We start from the raw sequence: 24,399 nt of genomic DNA on the forward strand, positions 1-24,399 counted from the left end.
AACCTGAAAGCATATCTCCAACCTGCACCCATGCTGGGCTTCTGCTTGGGTCAGAAGTGTGATTTTGAAGCTGGTGTCCTCATACTCTTCTCCTGCTTGGGTGTCTGGCACAGGTTTGAGGGATGTGAATTCTTGTAGAGGAAAGAAAACTGGGCTAAGTCAGAGAATTCCCAGTCCCTGAAGCTCTTCTGTCCATAGCACTGGACTACAGCTAGTCACAAGTCCTCAATCAGCTGTCCTGCTACACTGCAGAGGTGGCCTTAGGTGTAATTTTCCCCTTTGGTTAAGGGGGAATATACATGTAAGTGTCTCAGGTGTCAAACCCTCTCTTACTCAGCAAACACTGAAATAAGAGACTTAAGCCTAAGCCTCTACTTAAATGGATGAATTTGGGTTTAGAACTATACTTTTGGATGTGTTTAAGATTTAGAGGTGATTATTTTAAAGTTAAAAGTCTCAGTGAGACTTTTGGTTGGTTTTCCAGAAGGAGTGTTACCAATGACACTGAATTAAAAATGTTAAAATGTCCTTTAAAATGTGGTCCGTGGGCCCTGGAAGCTGGCTTCTGCCCCTCACTGTAGAGCCATGAGGATGAAAGAACCTAGATGTCAGAAGGTTTTTGTAAGATCAGGACTCCTAAATCACTTGGGAACAGACATCTGAAGTATTCAATCACCTGAACATTAGTTAAGTGCTCATTATATTTGGTAGCCTTTGAAAAATCCATTACTTGAATCCTCAGTTACAAGGAGACCTTTACAATCTGGCTCTTATGCTTTGTGACACTTCACAGAGCAATCTATTAATACCTTAAAAACCTGGGGCTCCTGCTAAGGATGCTCAAGTACCTCAGCTAATTTTAAAACTTTTACCCTTGTTAGTTTTCATGGCTGGGAGCTTGCGTTGGGATAATTGGGAGCATAAGACAGATTGTGAAAAAATCATCTGTGTGCTGAGAAACTCTGCCTAAGCATTGCCTTTTAACAAATCTGCCCTGCTGTTTTTCAGGTAAAGGTGATGTTTTTGGTGATATCTTCTGGAAGGAAACCAGCCTGGCCCATGCCTGTGCCAACGTTCGGGCTCTGACCTACTGCGATTTGCATATAATCAAGCGAGAAGCCTTGCTGAAAGTGCTGGACTTTTACACTGCTTTTGCCAATTCCTTCTCCAGGAACCTCACTCTCACCTGCAATCTGAGGAAGAGGGTAAGCTCCTTATTTTCCCCTTCCTCTCACCAGGTGCTTGCAGTGTTTAACAGCCCCCCATTTCCTCCTGTTGTTTTCAGGTCATGGCAGATTGAGTGGCCTTTCGATAAATGCTCTTGTCACTGTTGTTAATGATGGCTCAATAAAAGTTACCTGTAGATTTGCAGCTCTGGAGAGCAGTCCTAGCAGGATGACATATGGATTGCATTTCTTTTCCTTTTCTTCATAGTTGCTGGCTTTCATTTTGTTGGCTTTTTTTCCACCCCATCGCATAAATGTATAAAGTTATATTTTATAGAATCCAGATTCTGGATTTCTCAAAGTTGAAGTCTCTAAGATACAGTTCAGAGGACAATCTGATAGATCTCCATGTTATAGACCAACTAAGAGAAATCTGTTGATGTTAAATAAATAAAATACACTCATCAAAGGTGCTGTATTAATACCTGCTTCTCGCAGTTGCATAGTCTAGAATTTTAATATGGCAAAGTTAATAAAGCTGGGTAGTGATTTTACATTCACAGCTCACTTCTTAAACCCTCCTGCTCATTTTATAATCAATCAGCAATGCTCACTATCCATTAGTCTTTTCAAAGAACACTCCATCTGAAAATTAATTAGCTATAAAGACATATCTTGAAAACAGGTTAAGGGATCCTTTAATTCACATTGCGGCTGCAAAATTTCATCTTTATGATTTTTTTTTTACGATTGATGAGGGTTATATAAATTTCATTTGCATAGAGAAATCTCATAACAATGATTTATAGATTGCTGAGCATTAGCTGTGATCCTCTAGCTGCTGAAACACGTTTTTCTGCAGCTGTACCTTGGGCAGGAAAGGTACACCTGAAAATGTACCAAGGCTACCTCAGTATTTCACATGACCATTTCAGCCTCGGCAGTAAGAGGACTTCAACACAACTACAATTTTACTTTCTTAGGTCTAGTTTCTCTCTAACCACTGGAGTTGCTTTCTGAGGAGGTTTCAATTTCTGTGCATCACTTGTGCTCATTAATACCCCAAGTGTGGCACAAAATACCCATGGCAAGAAGCAGATGCAATGGGATTACAGTGCCCTTCTGTTTGTGCTGGAGCCTGAAGGAGCTGAGTTATAATCAGGTTTGGTTCCAGCTTGTCAGCTTACCTCTGACTCAAGGTTGTTAGCTCCACTTCAGGAGGGCTTTGGGGCTTGGAAGCTGGTTCATGATTTCTAGCTTATCACTTCTCTGTTGATGAGAAGTGCTCCAAGCCTTGACTTCAGCATCCCCCCTCTTGCCATCTCACCAGCTACTGCCCTGCAATGACAGCTCTGCTCAGGCACTGCTGATGGTGATTTCATGGGACAAGATAATGCCACTGTATTGTACCAAAATGTATTCTTTCCTTCTTAAAACTGTGAACCTGTCACTCCAGCTGGCTTCCTGAGAAAAACATGGACATGTCTATTCCTGACAGGGCACTGTACTGGAGTTCAGCTCTGCAGTCCAGGGCTGTGTATGGGGAGTAGCCTCCTGGCTGAGTTGTAACAGAATTTCTTTTCATTTTCTCTCTTTCTCCTCAGAATTTCTTCCTCATTTTTTAAAGGAAAATTGGTTTTCCTACAGGGCCCTGGCATGGGGAATCATCCAGGAGAAACTAATGGAATTCCAGTTGCCAGTATAGCTGCTGTTTAGCTCAGTGTCAGGTACATGGACATTGACATGGGGACTCCCAGTAAGCAACAGCATTCCTAAAAAAATGTTGGATTTTGCAGAAGGAGAGGAAATGTTATTTGGGGGAATGTGTGGGCAGCATGTGAGAGTGGATGAAGAGTCAGAGAAGGGTTATTGTCAATGTGGAACATGGAGAGTTGAGTTCATTTCATTAAAAATTGGGTGATGATGTCAAGGGTAGTCACCAATCACTTCCATAGTCCATGAAGGATGGTTCTTCTGGGAGGATCCAGTTTGGGTTCCCAGTTTGGGATTGGAAAACCATTCCCTTTTGATTTCACAGAGTCTAACTAAGTAACTTTTAAATACCTCACGTCCATCAGCTGAACTCCACATGTCTCCTGCAGTTGCAGTCAATAACTGTTTGGGGAGCAGCCTGGCATTGCAGTCAGATGTGCCCAGCCAGAGCCTGCTTGCAGAAACTCTGTGTTTTGTTCCTGGGCACAAAATAGATTATGCTACATTCAACACCAGGGACACCACCCAAGTCCTGTTACATAAAGATATTCAGGGGATTGTTTCAAACCTCCTATCTGCTGGAAGGATACGTGATTCCCTGTTGGGAATCACAGAAGCATTTGGCAGTGAGTTCACCCCTGAGAAAAATCGGTGCCATCCAGGACAGGTCCATCAGGTGAACAGAAAGCAATTGTTCAGGCACTGAGGCAGGGCTGACAGCTGCACTGTGCTGCAGCAGCTTGTGCTGGAGTCATGGAGCCTAAATGGAAAGAAAATCATTGTCTCCTTTAATTGATTTCTATAGAAATATATACTTAGCACTTTTTTCTACATAGTCATCACTCATAAGGTTTGACATTTAATTATAACTTAAATAAACTCCTTGGGGGTTCGTGCCTGAGAATATGGCTGTTCTCATAGTCAAAAATACATAGGCAGAAGTGTTCTTGCACCAGGTCTGCTCTTTGAAACACATATCCATGGATTTGGGTGCACACAGCATGTGTTTGTGCTGCCCTGTCCCTCAGCCAGCACTTTGATGCAGTCCACAGACTGCAAAACATTTAGACGTTCAAAAGGCTAATAAATTAATAATAGCACTGAGCACAAAAGGTTATTTCCACATGACAGGGAAGCTAAAGTCTTGTTGAAGTGGGAAAATAATGTTTTCTCACTCCCAAATAGCATTTAGAGCCTGGCATGTTGAATGACCTCCTTAAGGCATCTGCTCAGCAAAAGTATTGCAGCATATCATGTTTAGTGCTCTGATATCTTTACAGCATGTCTGACATCACTAATGCACACTCCAAGGCAGTCCCAGCACTTTGAACCTTTTTTTTTTCCTGTTTTCAATCAAGGAAAATAATTATTCTGAAAAGATATTCTTTAAAATCACAATGAGATTACATAGCTGCCTCTGAGGATTGAGTAATAAAGCAGGGTTTGGGATAAGTCTTCAAAGAGTTAATTACTGCCTTCTGATGCTGGAAGAGAATATTAATAATATCTAATTCATTAAGTGCCTCTCAAGATTTCACACAGCTGGAGGGGGCCCTCTCTGAAAGCTTGAGCCATGCAGTTTGGCCTGAGGAGGGGAGTCATGACTGGTTTTTAGGAGGCTCTGCGGCATCCAAACATCCAGGGAAGTGAGCAACCAGGGTGGAAATTTTGGGTTGAAAGAACAACAGAAGTCAGGGGGTCTGCAAATGTTTGCAAAGTTTCATTAGTAAATTACACACTTGGCATGGGAATTTTTATGAGTTAGTCCCTGCTCTCCTTGTGTAAGCACACAGCAGGTTTTGGATAAAGGAGTGGGGTGAAAGGGAGCAGAAAAAGAGAGAGATAAATGAAAGCAAGAAAACAAGCAAAAGAAGGCTGAGGAAGAGGGATCACCAGTCCTGGCTCCAGTTGTCCCATCTGGGGTGGCCTAGGCTGTGGGGTGCACACATGCCCAGGATTTTTGGGGATGCCTGTTTGTAAATAGGTTTTCCCATCCTGGAGAAAAGTTTCTCATTTTCTATGCAACTTAGTTATCATGCACAGTCAGTTCTTCCAGAGCTTCCTGGCATTGGATTTGGAAAGCTTTGAGGGCCTTGGGTGGTCTTGATCCCCTGCTGCTGTCCATGCCCACGTCTCAACCTCATTCCTGTGCTTGTGCTGTGCTATTTCCAGGAACCAGAACAAGGATGTTTGTCCTGGAAAAGTGCTGCCCTACCTACCTCCATATGGCCCCTGCTCCAGCCACATTCTGGGTTTTTTCTTTTCCTTTTCTAGTCATTGCTTCCATTTGCTAATGTACCACCTCTGCTGATCTGCCAGCCCAGCACAGCCTGTGCAAGCGCGGGGGAAAATCCAGATGAAACCTTGTCCCTGCTGAAATCACTGCTAAAATTCTCCTGTGCTTCCATACAGCAAAGATTTCAGCTTTTAAGGCACACAGTCACATCCTGCTGCTTTCTGCTGTGGCAGAATGAGCTGTGTTAAAGGAATGAGTCAGGGGAAGAGGACAATTGTTCCTGACCCCTGGTGCGTTTGCTCCTGGAAGGTGTGCTGAGAGCCAGCCAGGAGATATGAGGAGAGATGAGTGCCTTTAAGGCAGTGAAATCCCATTTGGGGAGCCCAGGTTTTTTCTCCCTGTGATGCTCTTAAAGCCAGGGACAACACTGTGAGGAGCTGATGTTATCTAATACCTCCAGCACACGGAATCTCTGGGGCTTTTTAGCAGGCAAGACCATCAGACTGTGTTAACACACACATCCTATTTTCCTTTTTTCCTTCAGATTAGAATAATTTCTTTCTAAATTGCCTTCCTTTTCTTGCTTGAGGTTTTAATGCATCACATATGGTTTCTTGACTGAATCACTCATCAGTTCTGTGTCATGTGGTTTTTAGAAAAGCTTTATTTTAAGTTGAATTCTGCATTCACATGTCCTAAAAGTGAAGGTCGTCCCAAGGTTCAATCACCATCCCTATTTTCATTTTCCACACCCTCCCAATGGTGCAATGGTGTGCTGTATTAGTGACAGTCCTGATGCAGAATGGCAGACGCAGAGAGCATTGTTCAGCTATCAGCCCTTGCCCCTGCAGGTCACTTGTGTTCTGGTGACTCTGAGGACTTCCACACATTTTGAGCTCTGAATTGAGCTGCTCACAATTGCAGGAGCTGAGTTCAGAGCTGTTAGCACTTCACCAGCTGATGCTCACACACAGTCCCCACCAGTCCTGAGGAGTGACTTGCTTACTTGGAAAGGGGTCACAGCATTGTCCTTGTCTCAGGCCTTTTCTCTCCCTCTCTGGTTTTAAGTCGGGTTGTTTTTCTTTTATATGAACATGGTATCCCAAAAAATTAAGTCACTATTGATATAGTTTATCTTTAGTCACTGTTTAGTGTGATTACCAAGCAAGTTAAGTTACACCCTCAAAAGTCAATTTGGTTTTGTTTTGTTCACATCTTAGGTGACTTTGCAGCTGCCATTGTTCTTGGAAAGACTTTCACTTTGGAACATTTCTGAAGATTTTTATTGTTTAGCTTTATTTCATTCACCACTCTCTCCAGATATGTTAATACTCAATTGCAATATTTTCTAAAGGACTGTTCCACTGATTTATATCTAACACCACCTCTGATGGTGTCTACAGATGTATGTCAAATGGGCTTGGGTGGGAAGAGCCCACTCCAAGCCTTCAAATAAACTCACCTTGTCCAAATTGTTGATTGGTGGTCCTGGGCTGGAAATTTCTGAGCAATCCAAGTCCATGTGAGGAATTTATCAGTACAGGTAGTGCAGCAATTCCTTGTGTGTTTGTAGTTGTGTGGTTACAGACAGCCCAGCAAAGGCCATCCTCCTCCTGCCACTGAGAGCCCCAAGGATCCTTCCAAGTGAGAATTACAGATCTGAGGCCAGAGTTTTTTCTGCTGCTCTTCCTTCCCATCTCCTGCTCCCCTGAGCAATTCCTTGTGTCTTTGCCCCTCTTCAGGGACATGGGGATTTGAATTTAAGGCATTGAAAGCAAGGCAGTGAGTCCTTGGAGGACTGTGTGTGACTTTGCTAGGTAGAAGAGCAGCATAAAAATTGAAAGGGAGAACTGCAGCAGCTTCAAGTTCAGTCCCTGCCAGCTGGGGTGGGACAGCTGGGGCAGAGTGAGTGCTGCAGGAGCTGCTGTGGGTTTGCTGTCTCACTTCTGTGGCTGTGACAGAGCTGGACTCTTTTCCCTGAGCCTCACTCCTTTCCCTGTATTCCCTTTCTGCCACTGCTTCATCTGCTGTACACTCATCACTTCTTCAGGTCATCTCTGCTGGGTGCTCTTCAGGTCATTCTGACTGTGGGAAATGAGGTGCAGTGAATCCTCTCCCTGGAGGAGCAGAGGGAGCACAGAGGTTTGCTCTTGCTTGGCTGTGGCTGCACTCATTGAAACTTAAATGAACCAGGGCAGCAAAGCTGGGGAAAGGCCTGGAAGGAGTGTGGGGAGCAGCTGAGCACTTTGGGCTCTCTGGTGTGGAGAAAAGGAGGCTGAGGGTGGCCTCATTTCCCCCTGCAGCTGCTTGAGGAGGGGCAGGGCAGAGAGAGACCTGCTGATCTCTTCTCCCTGGGGTCCAGTGGCAGGATGTGTGGGGATGGTTCAGAGCTGCTCCAGGAAAGGTTTACTGGAAATTAGGAAGCATTTATTTACTGAGAGGATGGTCAGACACTGCAATGGGCTTCCTAGAGAGAGGGTCGATACCCTCAGCCCATCAGTGTTTATGAGGCATTTGGACATTGCCCTTAAGATCAAGCTGTAAGCGTTGATCAGCCCTGAAATGGTCAGGCAATTGAATTACATGATGGTTGTAGATTCTCCTGTCCTGTCCTGTCCTGTCCTGTCCTGTCCTGTCCTGTCCTGTCCTGTCCTGTCCTCTCCTCTCCTCTCCTCTCCTCTCCTCTCCTCTCCTCTCCTCTCCTCTCCTCTCCTCTCCTCTCCTCTCCTCTCCATACTCACCTCAAACCCAGGGCCCTGAATATCCTGTGGTATCTTTGGGAGGTTTGGGGTGCTATGGATTCACAGCACAGTCTGGATTAGCACATTTTGACTGCAGGCAGATGCAGAGATCAGCCAGTGCACTCTCATCTCTAGTAGTGTTTCAGAGCCACATAAATCCCCCAGGGTACCAGCAGGCCAATATTCTATTCTGGATATAATCTCTGAGTTAAATACCTTCCTCAGACATCTTGGTCGTGCTGCTGTAGGAGCAAGAGACAAATCACCAGCTCTGTTAAAAGCAGGACTGAGCCCAATTTTGATAATCCTTTGGCATTACAGAGGTAGACTTGTTATTTTCCTGTATGTGGAACTTCCCTGTCTAAATCTAAATCAGAAGGTCATTTTATGTTGTTTTTCTGCTGGTCTTTATTGAGGAATACAAGGCAATTTTGCATACTTCTCATTCAAGTATCTTGGAACAGCATTGTCTGGCTGATAAAAAAGAATCCTGTGTGCTGGTGTGATGATTTCTGCACCCAGAGACTCAGCAGCTGATGCTGAAGGCACTCAGCTGATGGACCCCAGTGAAAGGTGTGAGCATCCCCTCCTCAGGCAGGCAGTGCAGTCTGGGTGATTTGTTTGTGTGTGGGAAGATCATTAAACAGGAATGTCAGGTCCACAGGGAGACCAAAATGTGACTGGCTGTGTTAGAGTGAAGATCCAGATTGATGATTATTTGCTATTGTGCTTTCTGTGAATTAAAACTATTTTCTTGTTTAGAAAGCTCTCATAATTAAGAAATTCTCCTTGGCTGACACAGAAAGCATTCTGCAGGCTGTCTGCTGTTACCAGTTCAAGGCAGCATTGCTTGCACAGGACATGACTGCTAATAAAAAAAATAAATCAAAGGTTTGCTATTTTTAATCTTGTAAATATTAAAAAATAAACATTTTGTGTTTACCTCCCCATATCAATTAAAATGGATGCTTTTAATCTCTTCCCACTGCAAAGGAAGGGGAGGGAATGTGCATGGTGCAATGGGAAGGAACATTGCCATTTCATTTTTGATTTCCAGTTAAGGAAGTTTTTACCAGCAGGCAGGATTCACACAGAAAGTGAGGACAGAGGTTACCTCACACCCCTCCTAACAATTATTCCAGAGCAATGGATTTCTTCTTACAGGGGCTGCTGAGTCTAATTCCTGTGTGGATCTATGATTTTTTTTCAACCTGGTAACTTCAAGAGAACGGGGGGATGTTAAAAAACTGAGATTATTAATTCTGTCATTGCTCCCTGGAGCTGAGCACCAGACATTTTAGCAACAGCACAATATGACTTGAAGGTATAAAATGAGCTTCTACCCCAGACTTCTCATTCCCTAAACCTTATTTCTGCCAGACTGGGAATGCAGGTAGAAATGCACCCAAAGCCATGGCTGGGGAAAGAGAACCTCTGCCTGCTCATGGGGATCATATCAGTGGATCCCCATGGGCTTCACAAGGCACAGGCAGAGCCTGAGCATTTATCCAAGTGGAAATTGTCTGGCTCTGCCCAAAATGGATCCATTTTGACCCATCTAGAAATGATCAGTAACAATTTCACAGCAGTTTTGCAATGGAGGCAGCACTAATTTTATTTATTAGGTTTTTGCCTTGGCTTGAACAAAAAAGCTCCTCAGATAAATAAATAAATAAATAAACAAATAGCTTCTTAAATGCTAAATAAAACTCCCTGTGTAAGGCCTTTCTTTTCTGTGCAAGTATAAATCCATTAATCTATTATTTTTCAGCTCACACTTTACAGATGCAATAATACCCAAATGTGCTGGTTCAGCACACAATAATCATTGCAGTCCTGCAAATCCCAGATTTACCTTGCTGTCAGTGCTTCCTACAGTGCATGTAGGAAAGTATTAAATTGTAAACAAAGTGCAAGAGGAACTTTGTGGGAGAGTTTGCATAAATCCCACTAGTTTTGGTTAAAAATAAAACGCAGCCTGTCACTTCCAACTTGATGATGGCTGATTGTGCCTTTTTTAATTGTCTGCCAGTGGCTGTGATTAGCAAGCTGGCTCAGTTTAGGTCCCATGCAAAGAAACTCTGGAGGAACCAATTCAGAAGATGCTTAAATATATTCCAGAGGTGGGCAAAGCTGTCAGGAGGGACAGGGACATTCTGGGAAGCACCTGAAATGAGCTGAGTCCCCTATTATTGCACTTCTGAGCAACTTACTGAAAGCTAAAAATATTCTGTGCTATTAGAAAGGAATATATATTATTCATTTGGTTTTTCCCCCCGTATTTTTATTTCTCAGAGCTTACAGCCCTAGCTCTTAATTTGTTTCCCTTCCTGAAGATAGCAAAACCATAATATAGGTTTTAGTTGTAGGTTACTGTTAAAAAAAGGAGCACAGTGTGAGCAGTTATAAAAGCCTCTGATTCTCTCAACTTCTTAATTAAACTGTCAGTGATCTTTTGATATTTTGAACTTTGGGACCTCCCCTCTGACTTCTGGGTGAATATCGGATTTTTATTAGTACTCTGCAAAGCTGTCTCAGCTGCCAAAAAGGTTCTATATCTGTTTCCTGTATTAAATTTCCATCAGTCATGTACCTGCAGAGCAGGGGGACTTTACCTCTCTGTGCTCTCTGAGTACATATCCCTTTGGAAGCAGTCCATTGTCCTCTTTTTTATTATGAACAGCACTCCTGTTACCTCAGGAACAGGCTCTGGCTTCTTCTGAGAGCCTTAAACACTTCACACTCCTTTAAAAATGTGAAAATGGAGACCTAAGCAAACAGCTGATGACAGCAGCAAAGAGCAGCCATTTCTAATCAGGATATTTCTAACTGATCAGATGAAATGAAGCCTTTTTATTATGATTAAATTTCCTTTTCCATTTATGCTCACTGCTTCCCTCTCAGTGCACAGACATCCACTTTTCCTTGTCCATGTCCCTGACCCTAACAGAGCATCATGTCTTCTCCATAATTAATTTCTTGTCTAACCTCACTATTTTCACCAATTCTGCCTTCCTTGACTCGCTGCCACTGTAGTGAATTTCCATCTCCATCATTTGTCTGAGGTAAATCCATTTTTAAATGGGGCAGTTGTTGGTCAGAGCAGCTCAGCTATGAATGACCATCCTTCTCCCAGGCTGCATTGGCCATCCTGCCAAGGAAGGCCACACTAGAAATGTAAGTGGATGAACTGAATCATGCATGTTTTTCATGTGTGGAAAATTGTCCGTGTTCCCATTTCATGAAGGACTCAGCCAACAACCTCAAGATGTTCTACAAAAGTACATGAATAATAATTTTCAAGCTCAGTGCAGCCATGCATTAATGTCCCAAACAGATGCCTGGCTGAGCCTGATGAACCATCAGCTGTAACTTTGAGCATTTGTTAGAAATTCTGTAGTATGTGTCCCATGAAGAGCTTCCTGCCAGACCAGTTGGGCTCAAATTCAGTCCAGTATGTCAGGCAGCTGCTAATGGGGGTGGTCAGGAATCTGCTAGGACAGAGACTGGGCTTGCAAAACCCCAACATCCTTCTTTAGCCTTGCTGGCCTTCTTGGGGACAAGATGCTGTGGCCCCGTGGATCAGCCCTGCCCCATGTGGAACAAAGAATTACTGAATCACTGAATAGTTTGGGTCAGTTTTGGCTTTAAAGATCATTTCCACACCCCCTCCCATGAGCAGGGACGCATTTCACTACATCAGGTTGCTCTGAGCCCCATCCAGTGAGGCCTTGAACACTTCCAGGGATGGAACATCCACAGCTTCTCTGGGCAACATGTGCAAATCCTCCTCAGAGGGAAGATTTCTTTCTTAAATTGAATCTAAACCTGCCCTCTGGCAGTATAAAACCATTTCCCCTTGCCCTGTTACTGCATTCCCTCATCAAAATTCCTTCTCCAGCTCTCTTGTAGCCCCTTTGGATGCTGGAATGGGCTCTCAGGTCTGTCTGCCTGGAGCCTTGACCAAGCTGAGCAAGCCCAGCTCTCTCTGCCTTTCGTCACAGGTGAGGTGCTGCAGCCTCTGAGCACCTTCATGGTGCTGACATCCAACACAGCTGTACATTTGTCCCCCAGTGCAGGAGCCTGAATGAGAGATGCAGGACTCCAGGCAGCTCTCCAAAATGCAGTTTATTGTATCCAAGAGGTTACAGCAGTGCAGGATCATGGGTGACAGAGCCTGTGCCTACAGCTGTCAGCTCCAGCTGCAGGCAGCCCTGGAGACTCTTAGTTTAGGTCACAGTTCATTATATACTTTTATTTTGGTTACAATGCATTATATACTTTGCTGAGAATCTTCATACAGTAGAACCAATGTATACCTTAACTTGTATCTATAGCCTATCATAACTACTGTAATTACCATATTGATGTCACTGTTCTCCAATCACTGAAAGTTAGTACATTACAGTTTAAGCTGGAAGTTGTTTTTCAGTCTTCTTGCAATAGAAAATTGAGACTTTTTTTCTACTTGCAACATTTGCTGACTTGTTTGCCTGTGCTCTCTTTCTGCTTGGTAAAAACATTTTTTTGTTTGAGGTGGGTTTATCCTTTTCTCTAAAACCCCTTCTAACTAACACACCCTTTGCCTTCTTGGTTATCCAGTGAGACTGGCTCAGCAATTCTTTTCCTCTATATCAAAACTTGCTTCCATCTCTATTCCTACATCAGACTCTACAGGTAAAAATCTTTTGTGCTAAACATACATATCTGTGAGACTTTCTTATCAAACTTTCATCCTTCCCAACACCCCAGCATCTAAGGTGAGTGACAAACCCCACTGAGGAGAGTCAGGCTCCTGGACAAGGCTTTCCTGGGAGAAGGTGACTGAAGAGCTGCTGTCTTGTGTGGAAAGCTTGGAGTTAGCTGGATTTTTTGGACCTCAGAAAAAAAAAAAACAAGGAGAAAAAGGAGAAAACCAGGGAGAGAAACTTAGCCAAAGTTTCTGAGCTCAGAAGGAGGCTCTGGGAGGCAAACACAGCATCTAAGATGGAAAATAACAGAGGTAGAGATCTGTACTTTTGTGTAGTATCTTTTTACATCCCTGCAGCAGTGTTTATCTTGCACCAGCTGGTATTTCATTAATTGTGTGTGCACAGGGAGTGGTAGAAAGCAATACAAACTGTGTGTAAACAGGGTGAAGCGTGGCCAAAAATAGGCAAATACAGAATCATCAATATTATTGATTGCAAAGACCTCTTATTTGTGCAGGTACAGGGTTTCTTCTAGCCCCAGACAGGAAGAGGAGATTGACTCCAGTTTTACATGAAGTAATTTCTGATCAGTTTTAAAGCCAGGTTTTCCAGAGCATACAATAGTGAGGATTACAAACTAATTTGTTTAGGTCTGGAGCAATGAGATAAGTAAAGGCTGCAGAACCAGCAGGCTCAGCCCCTATGGAGCATCCTGTGTCACTGCCTGAGTGCATGGATGGGAACAAAAACACTGCTGGTGAGCTCTACAGAGATCCACAGCTGGCACAGAGGCAGTGGCTGCCATACAGATAGCAGGGAAGATCACCAAGAACCACAGGAGGAAAATGGAAGGAGCTTCCCTGAGAATAAATAAAGTGTGAAGACCCAATAGAATGATACCCACAAGCAGGAGATGGTCAGGTTGTTGAAACCCTTCACAGCACAGCGTCAGCTCATTGCCATGAAAGCCCAGGGATTGATTTAATGCAGTCAGTGTGCAAGTGGGAAGGAAATGGCTCTTCACCACACCATCTGCTCATGTCATCCCCATAGCCCCACCAGTAACTCTCCTGTGCTGCCTCTTCCTCCTGTGGGTGCCCTTCAGAAATAAATGCAAAGCTCTGCAGAGTTCCCACTTGCCAAGTGCCTCAAGTGATATCTCCTGAGCTGGGAAAGCATGCAGTGCTCCCTTTGGGGACAGGGAGAGCATTTCATCCTCAGGGGGTGTGTGTCACAGAGGCAGCCCCGTGGTGCTGTCCAGGAGTGCTGTGCCATGGCTGTCATCAGCAGCTCCATCTCTGCACAAGTGGCTGCAGGGAGCAGCACTCTGAATTTTCACACAGGGAGCAGCACTCTGAATTTTCACATGGCTGGTGCTGTGTTTCTGTGCTGTGGTAGAGAGGTCACTAGCTGGTGGGTAGCTTTCCTCCTGGCTTTCCCAGCTGTGGGAGATTTCCCTTGACTCTGCATCAGAAAGGAAGAGCTCTTCTCTGGCAGTTAAGTATGAGGAAACATTAGCAGAATCTTTGAAATGGTGTCTTTGCTCTCTAAAAATTAATTTAATTTGATCTGGCTATAAATAGAAGGCCCCTGCTCTGCTGACAATTACAAATGTCTCTAAAAAGCTGTAATTCCTTCGGTCTCCTGAGCTAAAGCACCCTCAGTGGCAGAGCTATGCCAGACACTTAAGGCTAAAGGGAAAGTTTCAGGTGAAAGTAGCCCATCCTCTTCATGGTATATTTCTTCTTGACAGCATACTCCTTAATGTTTGCATGCTTGTGTCTTGGGCCTTTTTTTTTTCTCCCCAAGTGGTTCCTCCCCACTGAAGCAGTGACTGGCATCATATTAAAGGCAATTTCAGCATGTTCCAACAGCCAGCACTCCTTAATCACACACTGCCAACCAAGAGCTCCCAACTGGGAAAAGCTTTGCTCGTGCTGGGTGAGATGTTTCACTTGAAGAATCCCTGGGATGCTTTTTAAGGTTATTCCACCAAGCTTTCTGTAGTTAAACGAAGTAGATATTAAAAGTTTAAATAACCTTTTGGCCTTCTTTTCCTATCAAATTTGGATTTCCCAATGGTTCAACTGAGTTATTTCAGATCTATTGCACAGTGGGCTGACCCTGTCTTTCAGAGGTGTTAATCCTTTCCAAGTCTTGATTTCAAATTAAAAGAATTGTCAGGTCACCCTGCCAGTGGATTTTGTGCTGTGTCTCTGAGTTGAGAAGCGGAGATGTTGCTGAATTGCCCCAGCTCATTCTCCCTGGCAGCATCCCTGTGGCTTCCTTTGCAGGGCATCCCATGGGTAAGGTGGGCACTGGGATATGATCAGTGGTCATTTGAACTTAGGTTTCATCCAGAAGATCTGTAGGAAGGGAGTGAGCACTTGCTGAGTTTGGTTTAGACAGCTTCAGTCTTCTCTGATTTGTCAACAGGCTGTAAAGATTAACTGAGGTAGTGATAGTAGGCATGATTGGCTGGCTGAGAGCAGAACCATGGTGCAAGCTTTGAGATTGCTAACAGAGAGGGATGAGAGCAGTTCTGAGTGCAGCCTGATCAGAGAATCACAGAATCCCAGGAAGGGACCTCAGTGGATCATCTGGTCCCATCTCCCTGCTCCAGCAGGGCCATCCCAGAGCACAGGGCACAAGATTGTGTCCAGATGGTTCTGGAATATCTCCAGTGAGGAAGACCCCACACCCTCTCTGGGCAACCTGTTCCAGTGCTCAGTCACTGCACAGGAAAGAAGTTTTCCCTCATGTTCAGGTGGAACTCCTGTGCATCAGTTTCTGCCCATTTTCTCCTGCTTGGCCACACTGAGAAGAGCCTGGCTTCATCCTCCTGGGTCCTGCCTTTCTGCAGGGGGATGGTGCTGTGGGACAAAAGGAGTCCTGGTGCCCTTCCACCTGGTGTGACATAGGCAGGCGCTCACTTTTAGCCCCAAAAGGTCAGGTCCTTGACTGGAATCTAGAAGCAAATGGGAAAGAAGCAAATGACTGCCCATCCAGCAGTGTAAATCTGCTCCAGTCAGGAATACTGGAATGATTTTCAGCTAGCTTGGATGTGGAGTCAGTGACTCTCTCCCCTAAGCTGGTCTCTGTTACTAGCCCTGGTTGAGGTGAGGGATATCTGACAGTAACTGAGCAGCATTTTTTACCTCCCTGTTTTGTAATAGAAGCTGGAGTCTTGGCTCTTCTAGGTACAGAGGCTGCCCCTTTTCCCTTCCATTTGGGTTTTTTTAAGTTATTTCTTCATTTCTGTCTTAGCACTTCCAAACAAAACTGATGGTGGGTGTTCTACCTTGCATGGCAATGGAAGTGCATTGTTCTAATTGAAGCTCCTGCTGTAAAAGCTTTTAAATAAATTAACAAAACCTTGAAAGTGATGAAGTCAACAGAGTAGCTGGTGGCATATTCCATATAAAACCAAGGTTTCTGAAAGCCAAGTGGAATGTTCTCAATGTCAGAAGCAAGGCTGATAGCTACGGGTGTTATTTTTTATTGGGCCATTGGATATAGATGGAAAAAAATCAACAATCTTTCAGTTGCAAAATGCTTTTTCAGTTCTGAAGACTTCAGATTAAATTTCAGGCACTTTATAGTCTGGTACAGTAATATTTAAGTTAAAAAAGAAAGCCATAAGGATTCCAATTAATTTAAATTTCCACTTAAAGCAGAGAGCAGAGAGTAGTATATTTGGGGAACAATTTGCAATTCTTTTGCTGATGTATTACTTTGTAAATGGAGAGACTCTCTTAGGCATTTAGTGAGACCATTTAGTCTTCAGGCAAAAAGCAATAAGAGGCAAAAATGCAGAGACGAAAATACAAATTCTGCAAATCCTCTGTGCCCATGTTCTGAGTGGCTTTGTGCTGGGGATGTGGAGGAACACTGCACAAACAGGGCTGGCCAGAAGCCAAACATGAGGATTTTAATATTTTTCATTGGAACAAAAGCACAACCTTTGTCACTAAATAAACAGAAATAGTTCTGCCTCCCTCCTCACCCCTCTGCCAACACAAACCTGAGCAGCAGTAATTTGTCCTGGTCTGGATTTAATTTCAGCAATTAACTGCAATTAAAGGTGAGCCTTTTCAATTATTTCAAATCCAGAACTCTACATACCAGGCAGGACAGTAGTGAAAAGAGAGGTTGTTGTTATATTAATAATCTTCTTTTACTTCTAAAAAATGTACTTGTATGCTTAATCTTTTGCAGTATGGATTTTCCTGCTTTAGGGGCTTTAGGTTGGAAACCTCGGCTCCATCCCCCCAGCTTATGCACTGAGCAGCTCAGTGACCCTGGGCCAGGGATGCACGACCTCTCTGTGCCCTGTGCTGGCCTCTGGCGCCAGTGGCAGCTGCGTAAATCCAAATTCCTCCAATGCAGGGAGAGGGGAGGGCTGGATTAATGCTGCATATTATTATTGGTGATTGATTTTCTGCTCCCCGTTAAATCAGGCTGAAGAGCAACTTGTAAAGTCTTTTGGCACTTTTCCCCTGTTTCTGCAGTGTGCCCCAAGCTCAAAACACCCTGCTGTCATCTGCAGGCTTTGAACTGTGCTTCCCTCTCCCTGCCCAGGAGCGTGGCCCCCTTAGGAGATCCTGGAGAACTGAAGGCTGTTTTCTTCTTTTAATCATCTCTGGTAAAATGCACAGACAGTGATCTGCAGCACAGATGAGTGTGGATCAATTGGCAGTGCTGCTGACTGACATTTCATTAGGCCAGTGCCAATAGCAGATATTGATCCAGCAGCCAGTCAATATAAGTTTGCAAGGACCCAGGCTGGCTGATGGAGTTGGGAGCTGTGCTGTGGAAGAGGAAACTGTCTGGCAGTGAGCACAGCACCCCTCAGCTGGGCTGGGAGGCTCCCAGCTCCTCCTGGGAAGCTCCCTCTGGCTCCTAAACCCTGGAGTACCTGATGGTGATGTGCTGGCAGGGTTGGTGGTGACAACAAGGTCATAGTGTGCCACGTGATGCCACATGTCACCATCTCCTTACATCAGTGTGGTTCTCTGAAAGTCATGAGATGGTCTGGTTGGGGTGGGTGGAGGCTGTCTTTGCTGGGATTCACTTCCCCATGCAGTGAAAGATCTTGGGTGTAATGGGCTTGGGTTTTTAGCCATCTGCAGGGCTCCTCTTTCCCCCTCTGTAAGTACCTCAGCTTCCCTTCTTGCAGGAGAAAGAAACATCTGCAAAATGGAAAAAAAAAGAAATCCTGTCAAGAGAAATCTGCTTTTCCCTCTGCCTTAATGCCAGACAAAGAAATAGGAGAAATATCTCCCTTGCCCTTTGCTCTCTAATAATTGCATCCACAAGGAAGAAAAGAGAAAGGGGAAGGAGGGATGAATATGTGATACTCTGCATCAAGGGCACATCTGCAAGTAGTTCGCTCACCCACAAAATGCCCAGTCCAGATTAGACTTGTTTACATGGGAGGGTTGTCAGGGAGTGATGGAAGGTGTGACTTTAAATCCCAAAGTGGATAACCCTGACCAGTGAGAGGGAACAGGGGTCCCCACAAGACACTGCTCAGTAACAGTTACACTGCAGCACTCAGACTCAAATTGTCCTCTGCTGTTTCCCCATGTTTAACCAACTCAGTGTTATATACAGAAAACAGATTAGACTCTGATTCAATGCATTATTTCAGCTCTCCTATCCAGTTTTGTCTTTTTATTGAGTTCATTGTAGGACTTAGGGTCCTGAAAAGGAGTTAGGAGGCTAAAGCTGGGCTTCTTTGCTCCCAGCTGTGACAGGAGCCCCAGAGGAGCTGTGACCATGGTCACAATCCTTCTGAGGCCACACAGATCAATACTTCACTCTGCAACAGGCTGATCTTACAAGGCCAAGCAGCAACAGATCCTGGTTGAAACCAACCATAAATACATAAACAAAGTAGCCTTTCTGGTTTATTGATTGAAATGATTTTGTATGTGGAAGGAGCATTTTGCTCACTTGGATAGTATTGCAGAAATCATTCTGAATCTGTCTTCTCTGCAACATGCTAAAGCATCTGCTGTTTGGTTACAGCAAAGAAACAGAAAATACTGAGTGAAAAAGCAGCAAAAATAAGCAATCAATTCCAATTCCAGTCTCATTTAAAAACAGTGGCAAAGCTCCCCACTTCCAAAGGAGCACAGTGCCCTTCTTCAGCATCCCTTTCCAAGCAGACACACAGAGCCCAGCAGACATCAGACAACAGCTGAACCTGCAGCCACAGGAAATCCATGAGTTGTTTTCCCCTGGGATATGGAAAGGTGGAGGCATCTCTGGGCAGGAGGTGCTCAGGCCTGAGTGACTCAAAGAACAGAAGAGGAAACTGAGCTGCTCTAAGACAATGCTCTTGTAGTTGGTGGAAAATTGTATAATTTTGCCAAGGGAGGAGAAGGTTTTGGCATTTCTTCTGGAAATCTGACTCCATAGCTCAGCCCACACTTGGCTGAAGGTGTAATCACACTGTTAAAGAATCCATCAGGCCAGCTGAGTGATCTGACTGATCCTTCCTTGCAGAGTAGGTGTCAGTAGGTGTCAGTGCCTTTAATCAGTCTGGGATTGATGTCTCAGGGGATGAGACCAGGACTTCATGTAGCACTGTACATCCACTGTGCACTGCCTTGAACATCTCAGGGCAGCATGCCCTGGGCTTTTCATCTTGAGCTGAAACCCTGAGCACACCTATGTGCATTCTTTCTGTGCCTGTTTTGTATTTTTTTTTTAAATGAACTGCCTCAGTTTTGGCAAGAGGCCAGCACAGTGACCTCTCTCTGCTGTCAGCCATGGGTTTTAGTCTCTCAGTTGTAAATAGTTAGCAGTGACAGAGGGATTTCCAGTTAATTGGGGAGATGAGGGCAGTGTTATTATCCTGTGTTACACTGGGGGAGATGGAGACATGAAGAGTGATTTGTGCAGGACTTCCCACTTGGCTGAAGGTCAGGCCAGCAGGATAATCCATCCCTGTGAATCCCAGCCTGCTGCTCTGTGAGTTCGGCCACGGTGCTCCAGGGATGTGACAAATGAGACTTGGATCTCTGCCCCCTTCTCTCCTCTTTCTTCTTCCATCCTGACATGTTTAAAATGAAACCAGGATCACTTTAGATCCATACCCAGTATGAAGAGGATGGGTCAAGCTCTCAACCACTTCCTTCTTAATATTCATGTTTTTTCACAAATGCAGATCAGCCTAATTGGCTGCCAGCGTGCACAGATGTCTCTCTGCAAGAGTACTCAGGTGCTGTGAGAATTGATTGTGAACATGAAATGGAACCAGATTAAAATTGGTTCCACAGTAATCAATTTCTAAACAGTAGGACAAGCAGTAAAGAGATGATGGAATTTCTGGACTTTAAAAATCAGTTATTGACTGTTGTTGTGCTTTTCTGAAGGGTGTCTCCCTCATTACATGTCCTGATTTTTCCTTAGATGAGCAACTTGGGGGGACAAAGATCTTTATTAAGTCATCATAAAAGAATTAACCTCTTCCTTGCACATAAAATGCTAATAAATAATCCTTTAAAGGGTTTTTTTCAGCATCATGGAAATAATTCTCATTTGCTTGAAGCGACATCACTTTGTTACTTGGATTGGAAATCTTCACATCTTTTGCAGGTCAATTCAATAGTTGCTGAGGAAGAATATATGTGAATACAGTTTCTCCAAAGCAAAATTAAAATGTGCTTGGTAGGAAGCTTTTGCTGTAGCATGTTACTGTGCCTGTGAAGTGAGGATCAATGGAAATTTGCAGAAAGGCTATTATTTACTGTTTCTTTCAAGCAGCTGGAAGACTAACCTGCAGAAATCTTCTTTTCCTCCAAAATCCAGCATGAAAGACTGTTTAGTGAGACATCCCTATCCTGGAGATTAACTAATTGCTCAGCAGTCAGTCATTTTCACTGCACAGCCAAGGACAGAGATTCCTTTCTCACACGCAGATGGAGCAGTGGTTTAACACAAAACAGTTCCTGGGACAGGAGGATTAAGGGGAATTTACTGGAGAGCAATTAAAAGAGTTGTTAGAGCAGTTTGTTTTTGAGGCTGAATTTCACATCAAAGTGAAGCTATCTGAGGAGTGTGCAGAGCAGAAGAACAATAAAGCCATCATTTCAAACCATCTACTCTGCATCCTTGGAGTGCAGATTAATGAAGTGAGCTAAGAGTTTATGGAGATTTGCAGGAGTGAATTAGGGGAAGCAGCCTAAAGGCTTGTGTGGGGTCATTTCCTATTAATCCATTTCTGTCTCGTCTTTCATAGTTTGACTTTTTAAATTAACTTTTTAATTAATGTAAACAAAAAAGGGAGATTTTTTAATATAATGGAAGTTTTTTGGTTTTTTAAAAACATAATATCTGAAAAATAAGATTTAAAAGCATTTTGGCATTAGGTATTAGTAATATCTTGGGAGCTTTCTGAAAAAGAAAATCTGAAAAATAAGATTTAAAAGCATTTTAACATCAAGTATTAATAGTGAGTCTAGTTCTCTGGGACCTGCCTAGATTTTAAAAACACGTTCATTTTGGAGCAAGCCTTTTCACTGAGGGTTATGCATTAGGAATTCGGTTTGACTGGCCTAGTTTTCAGAATATCAGAAAAGAGGATCCCAGATATGCCTTGTTTTGACAGCTGAAGGCTCCTAGAGGGGACCAGTCCTCAAGGACTGAGGGATGCAGCATCCCAGACCCCCTGAGCCCATCAGAGCCATGGCCTGGGAGGGGTTTGCTGGATTTGGCAGTGCCAGGGGTGGGAGTGATCCCAGCAGGATCTGTCCTACAACACCTGGAGTGGGATGAGCTTTGCAGTGCACAAGGGTGGGTGTGCAGAACAGACACATCTCAGGTGGTCTCCAGTTTCCCAGGGGCTGTGGGCAGGGCATCTCCATTCCCCTGCTGGAAGGTTTTCTTGGGAAGTGTAGTGAGAATAAGGGGGAAGGGGTGAGTTTCCTTTCCCTGCTGGTGGTTTGTCGCAGACATCTTTTATGGAAAATACTTTCTTTAGGATTTTTCCTCCTGAGAAGCTGAGATGCCTGAGGAACAAAATGTAAACATTGATTATCTGTTGCTGTGGAATGCAACAGGTGCATCTGTGATTGGCCCATGTTAGATGTTTGTAATTAATGGCCAATCACAGCCCGGCTGGCTTGGACACAGAGCCCGAGACACAAGCCTTTGTTATCATTCTTTCCTATTCTATTCTTAGCCAGCCTTCTGATGAAATCCTTTCTTCTATTCTTTTAGTATAGTTTTAATATAATATATATCATAAAATAATAAATCAAGCCTTCTGAAACATGGAGTCAGATCCTCATCTCTTCCCTCAACCTGAGACCCTGTGAACACGGTCACAGTGGTTCATCCAGGAAATTGGAGACCACCTGAGATGTGTCTGTTTTGCACACCCACCCTTGTGCACTGCAAAGCTCATCCCACTCCAGGTGCTGTAGGACAGATCCTGCTGGGATCACTCCCACCCCTGGCACTGCCAAATCCAGCAAACCCCTCCCAGGCCATTGCTCTGATGGGCTCAGGGGGTCTGGGATGCTCCATCTGATTTTCCATAAGCTCTCACTGAGAGCCACCAGTCTGGCAGGGTCTCCTGGGCAGTTGTGGCTTGTCCTCCCTCTGCAGCTTTTGGAAGAATAAAGTTTGTCTGTAAGGACTGGCTGGGCCCTGAGGCTGTGGGGAATTCATCCCAGCCAGGAATTGGCAATACCCCAACACCCTGAGGTGGAAATAAAACCAGCATCAGATGAAGGGTGCAAAACACACACACATACACAGAGAATAACTACAGGAGGCTTTTTTACACCCTCTGCACCAAACCCTGACATTTGCACTACCAGAGGTGGGGATTTGAATCCTCCATCCCACCATCCATGGAGGGTGTCTGCTCAGAGGCGACAGGCACAGAGCTGCCTGTGCAGACACCAGAGACAAGCAGGCAGCTCAGGGTACAGCTTGTCTGACCTGCTTTAACATCCAGCTGCAGGTGAAAGAAATGACTCACACCTTCCAAGTGCCTTTGTCTTCCTCCCTCCGCTGTGCAGGGCTCCTGGAGGGTGAGTTCACATGCAGACAGAGGCTTTGTAGGTGAGCCCTGTTCCGAGTGTCTGTGCTCTGGAAATTGGGTGTATTTTATGGGGCAGGAAATGTATTTATGTATTTATGTATTATGTATTTTCAGGAGCAGGAAATAGCACACACGTCTGCGCTGGAGTATCCTGTGTCTGTCTAAATCCTGGATCTGACATAAATCTGCCTTCCACATTAGCATGACAAAAATGTAAATTACTTTGTACAGTGCACTCCAAGATGTGAAAATTAATAGTATTTTTTGCAGACATCTTTATGGAAATTTTATGTTGTACAGCCTTGTAGCATTATTTCCAAAGAAAATGAGATCTGTGTTATTGCAGTATTGGATATTGGTTATACCACTTAAAACTTTTAAAATCCACTTGCCAGCTTCAGCTAAGCTTGTGTAATTTCAGGCCAAGGAGGCAAGGGAAGGCAGCTCTCCTATATCCAAAAAAAAAAAAAAAGCTTATATAAAAGCAAGCCAAGGCCAACACACCTTGTGAGGACACTCTAACTCCCTTTTTGAATGGGAATTAGACATTCCTGGAAGAGGTGGACCAGTCCAAATTCTTCTGGTGGGATCTGAGAGCTGGTGAAGGAGCTGCTGGGTGGGTCTCAGCCAACTGCAATCCAGCTGCCAGCTCTGCAGTGTGGTTCAAAGAAGGGTGCATTTCCCTGAAATCCTGCCTCCATCACTTGGGGAGCTCCAGCTCACTTTTTCTGCTCGTCCCACTTGCTCTGTCTGCAGTGTTTTCAAGTACAGCTCTGAACCTGTGCTGTCAGGTGGGTCCAGGTTAAAAAGAGCCCTCTATTTCTTCAGATTTATTAACCTGAGGAATGAATCAAGATCATCAACCATTAATTTGATTGTCTTGATTCTAACTTTAATTATTCTGTGATTCAATTATTCTTATCTCACTGATCTCAGATGCCTTCTCAGAAGTTGCTGTATTAAATAGCAACAAAAATGCAGGGATCTGGACAAATACATTGGGTTGTGAACAATCAGATGCAAGGGAGATGGGGCTTCTACAAGACATTGATTCAGACAAGATAATTACCCCCAAAACAAACTTTTGAGAGATGATCAGCACTGCCATCAGCCTGGTCTGTGCTTTAATGAGAGTGACCTGTGGTTACTGAGTGGATGTGGCTGTGGAGACTGAAATGTGGTGTTTCTGCTGCAGAAATGTGCAGTGAGCTGAGTCAAACCAATTCTCCCAGGACAGGGTCTGTGACAATCTTTGCTTTTTGGTGGCTTTGTGTGGCTCTCCCTCCCTCCTCCCCTCTCTCCCTCCCAGTCAGTGCACACACTCTGCATCCATCACCATGACAACTGTGCTCCCTTTGGATCCATGGCTGTCCCTTTCTGGCCATTTCTGTGGAGAGGAGCAGGCACACCTTGGACACCGCTAACAACAGCATGGGATGTTCAGGCACAGGACAGGATGATCTCTGGTCAAACAGCTGCCACTGTTTATGAACTCACTGTAATTCTTCAAGACTTTTACCAGCTCTGTAATCCCTTCACGTACCTGCCTTGGAGTCACTTATTAAGGGATCTTTGTGCAGATCTCCTGGATGGAGCAAGGTCATGCAGGGATGATTTCCACAGTACTGCTACAAAAAAAGACAGCAGACAAGAGATGCATTTCAAAGCACCTGAAAAGGCCACAGCTTTACTCTTTAATTCAGTGTGTGTGTCTCAGCTTTGAGCTGGCTGCCTGACTCCTCGTTGCTGGTGCCCTCATCTGCACTTGGCTTTGGGGCTGGTTATACAA

General features: G+C 44.3%; 1 protein-coding gene across 1 annotated transcript in view; it reads left to right on the forward strand.

Moving 5' to 3' along the window:
- The window catches only part of KCNH5 (potassium voltage-gated channel subfamily H member 5), a 151,429-nt gene that overhangs the window by 121,265 nt on the left and 5,765 nt on the right, over positions 1 to 24,399 (forward strand). Inside the window, exon 10 of the mRNA XM_058807226.1 lies at positions 1,009 to 1,205. Within this exon, the coding sequence (XP_058663209.1) occupies positions 1,009 to 1,205 (197 nt within the window). The remainder of the gene's footprint in view (positions 1 to 1,008; positions 1,206 to 24,399) is intronic.

This window comes from Ammospiza caudacuta, chromosome 6, assembly GCF_027887145.1.
Source record: "Ammospiza caudacuta isolate bAmmCau1 chromosome 6, bAmmCau1.pri, whole genome shotgun sequence".
NCBI classification, from domain to species: Eukaryota; Metazoa; Chordata; class Aves; order Passeriformes; family Passerellidae; genus Ammospiza; species Ammospiza caudacuta.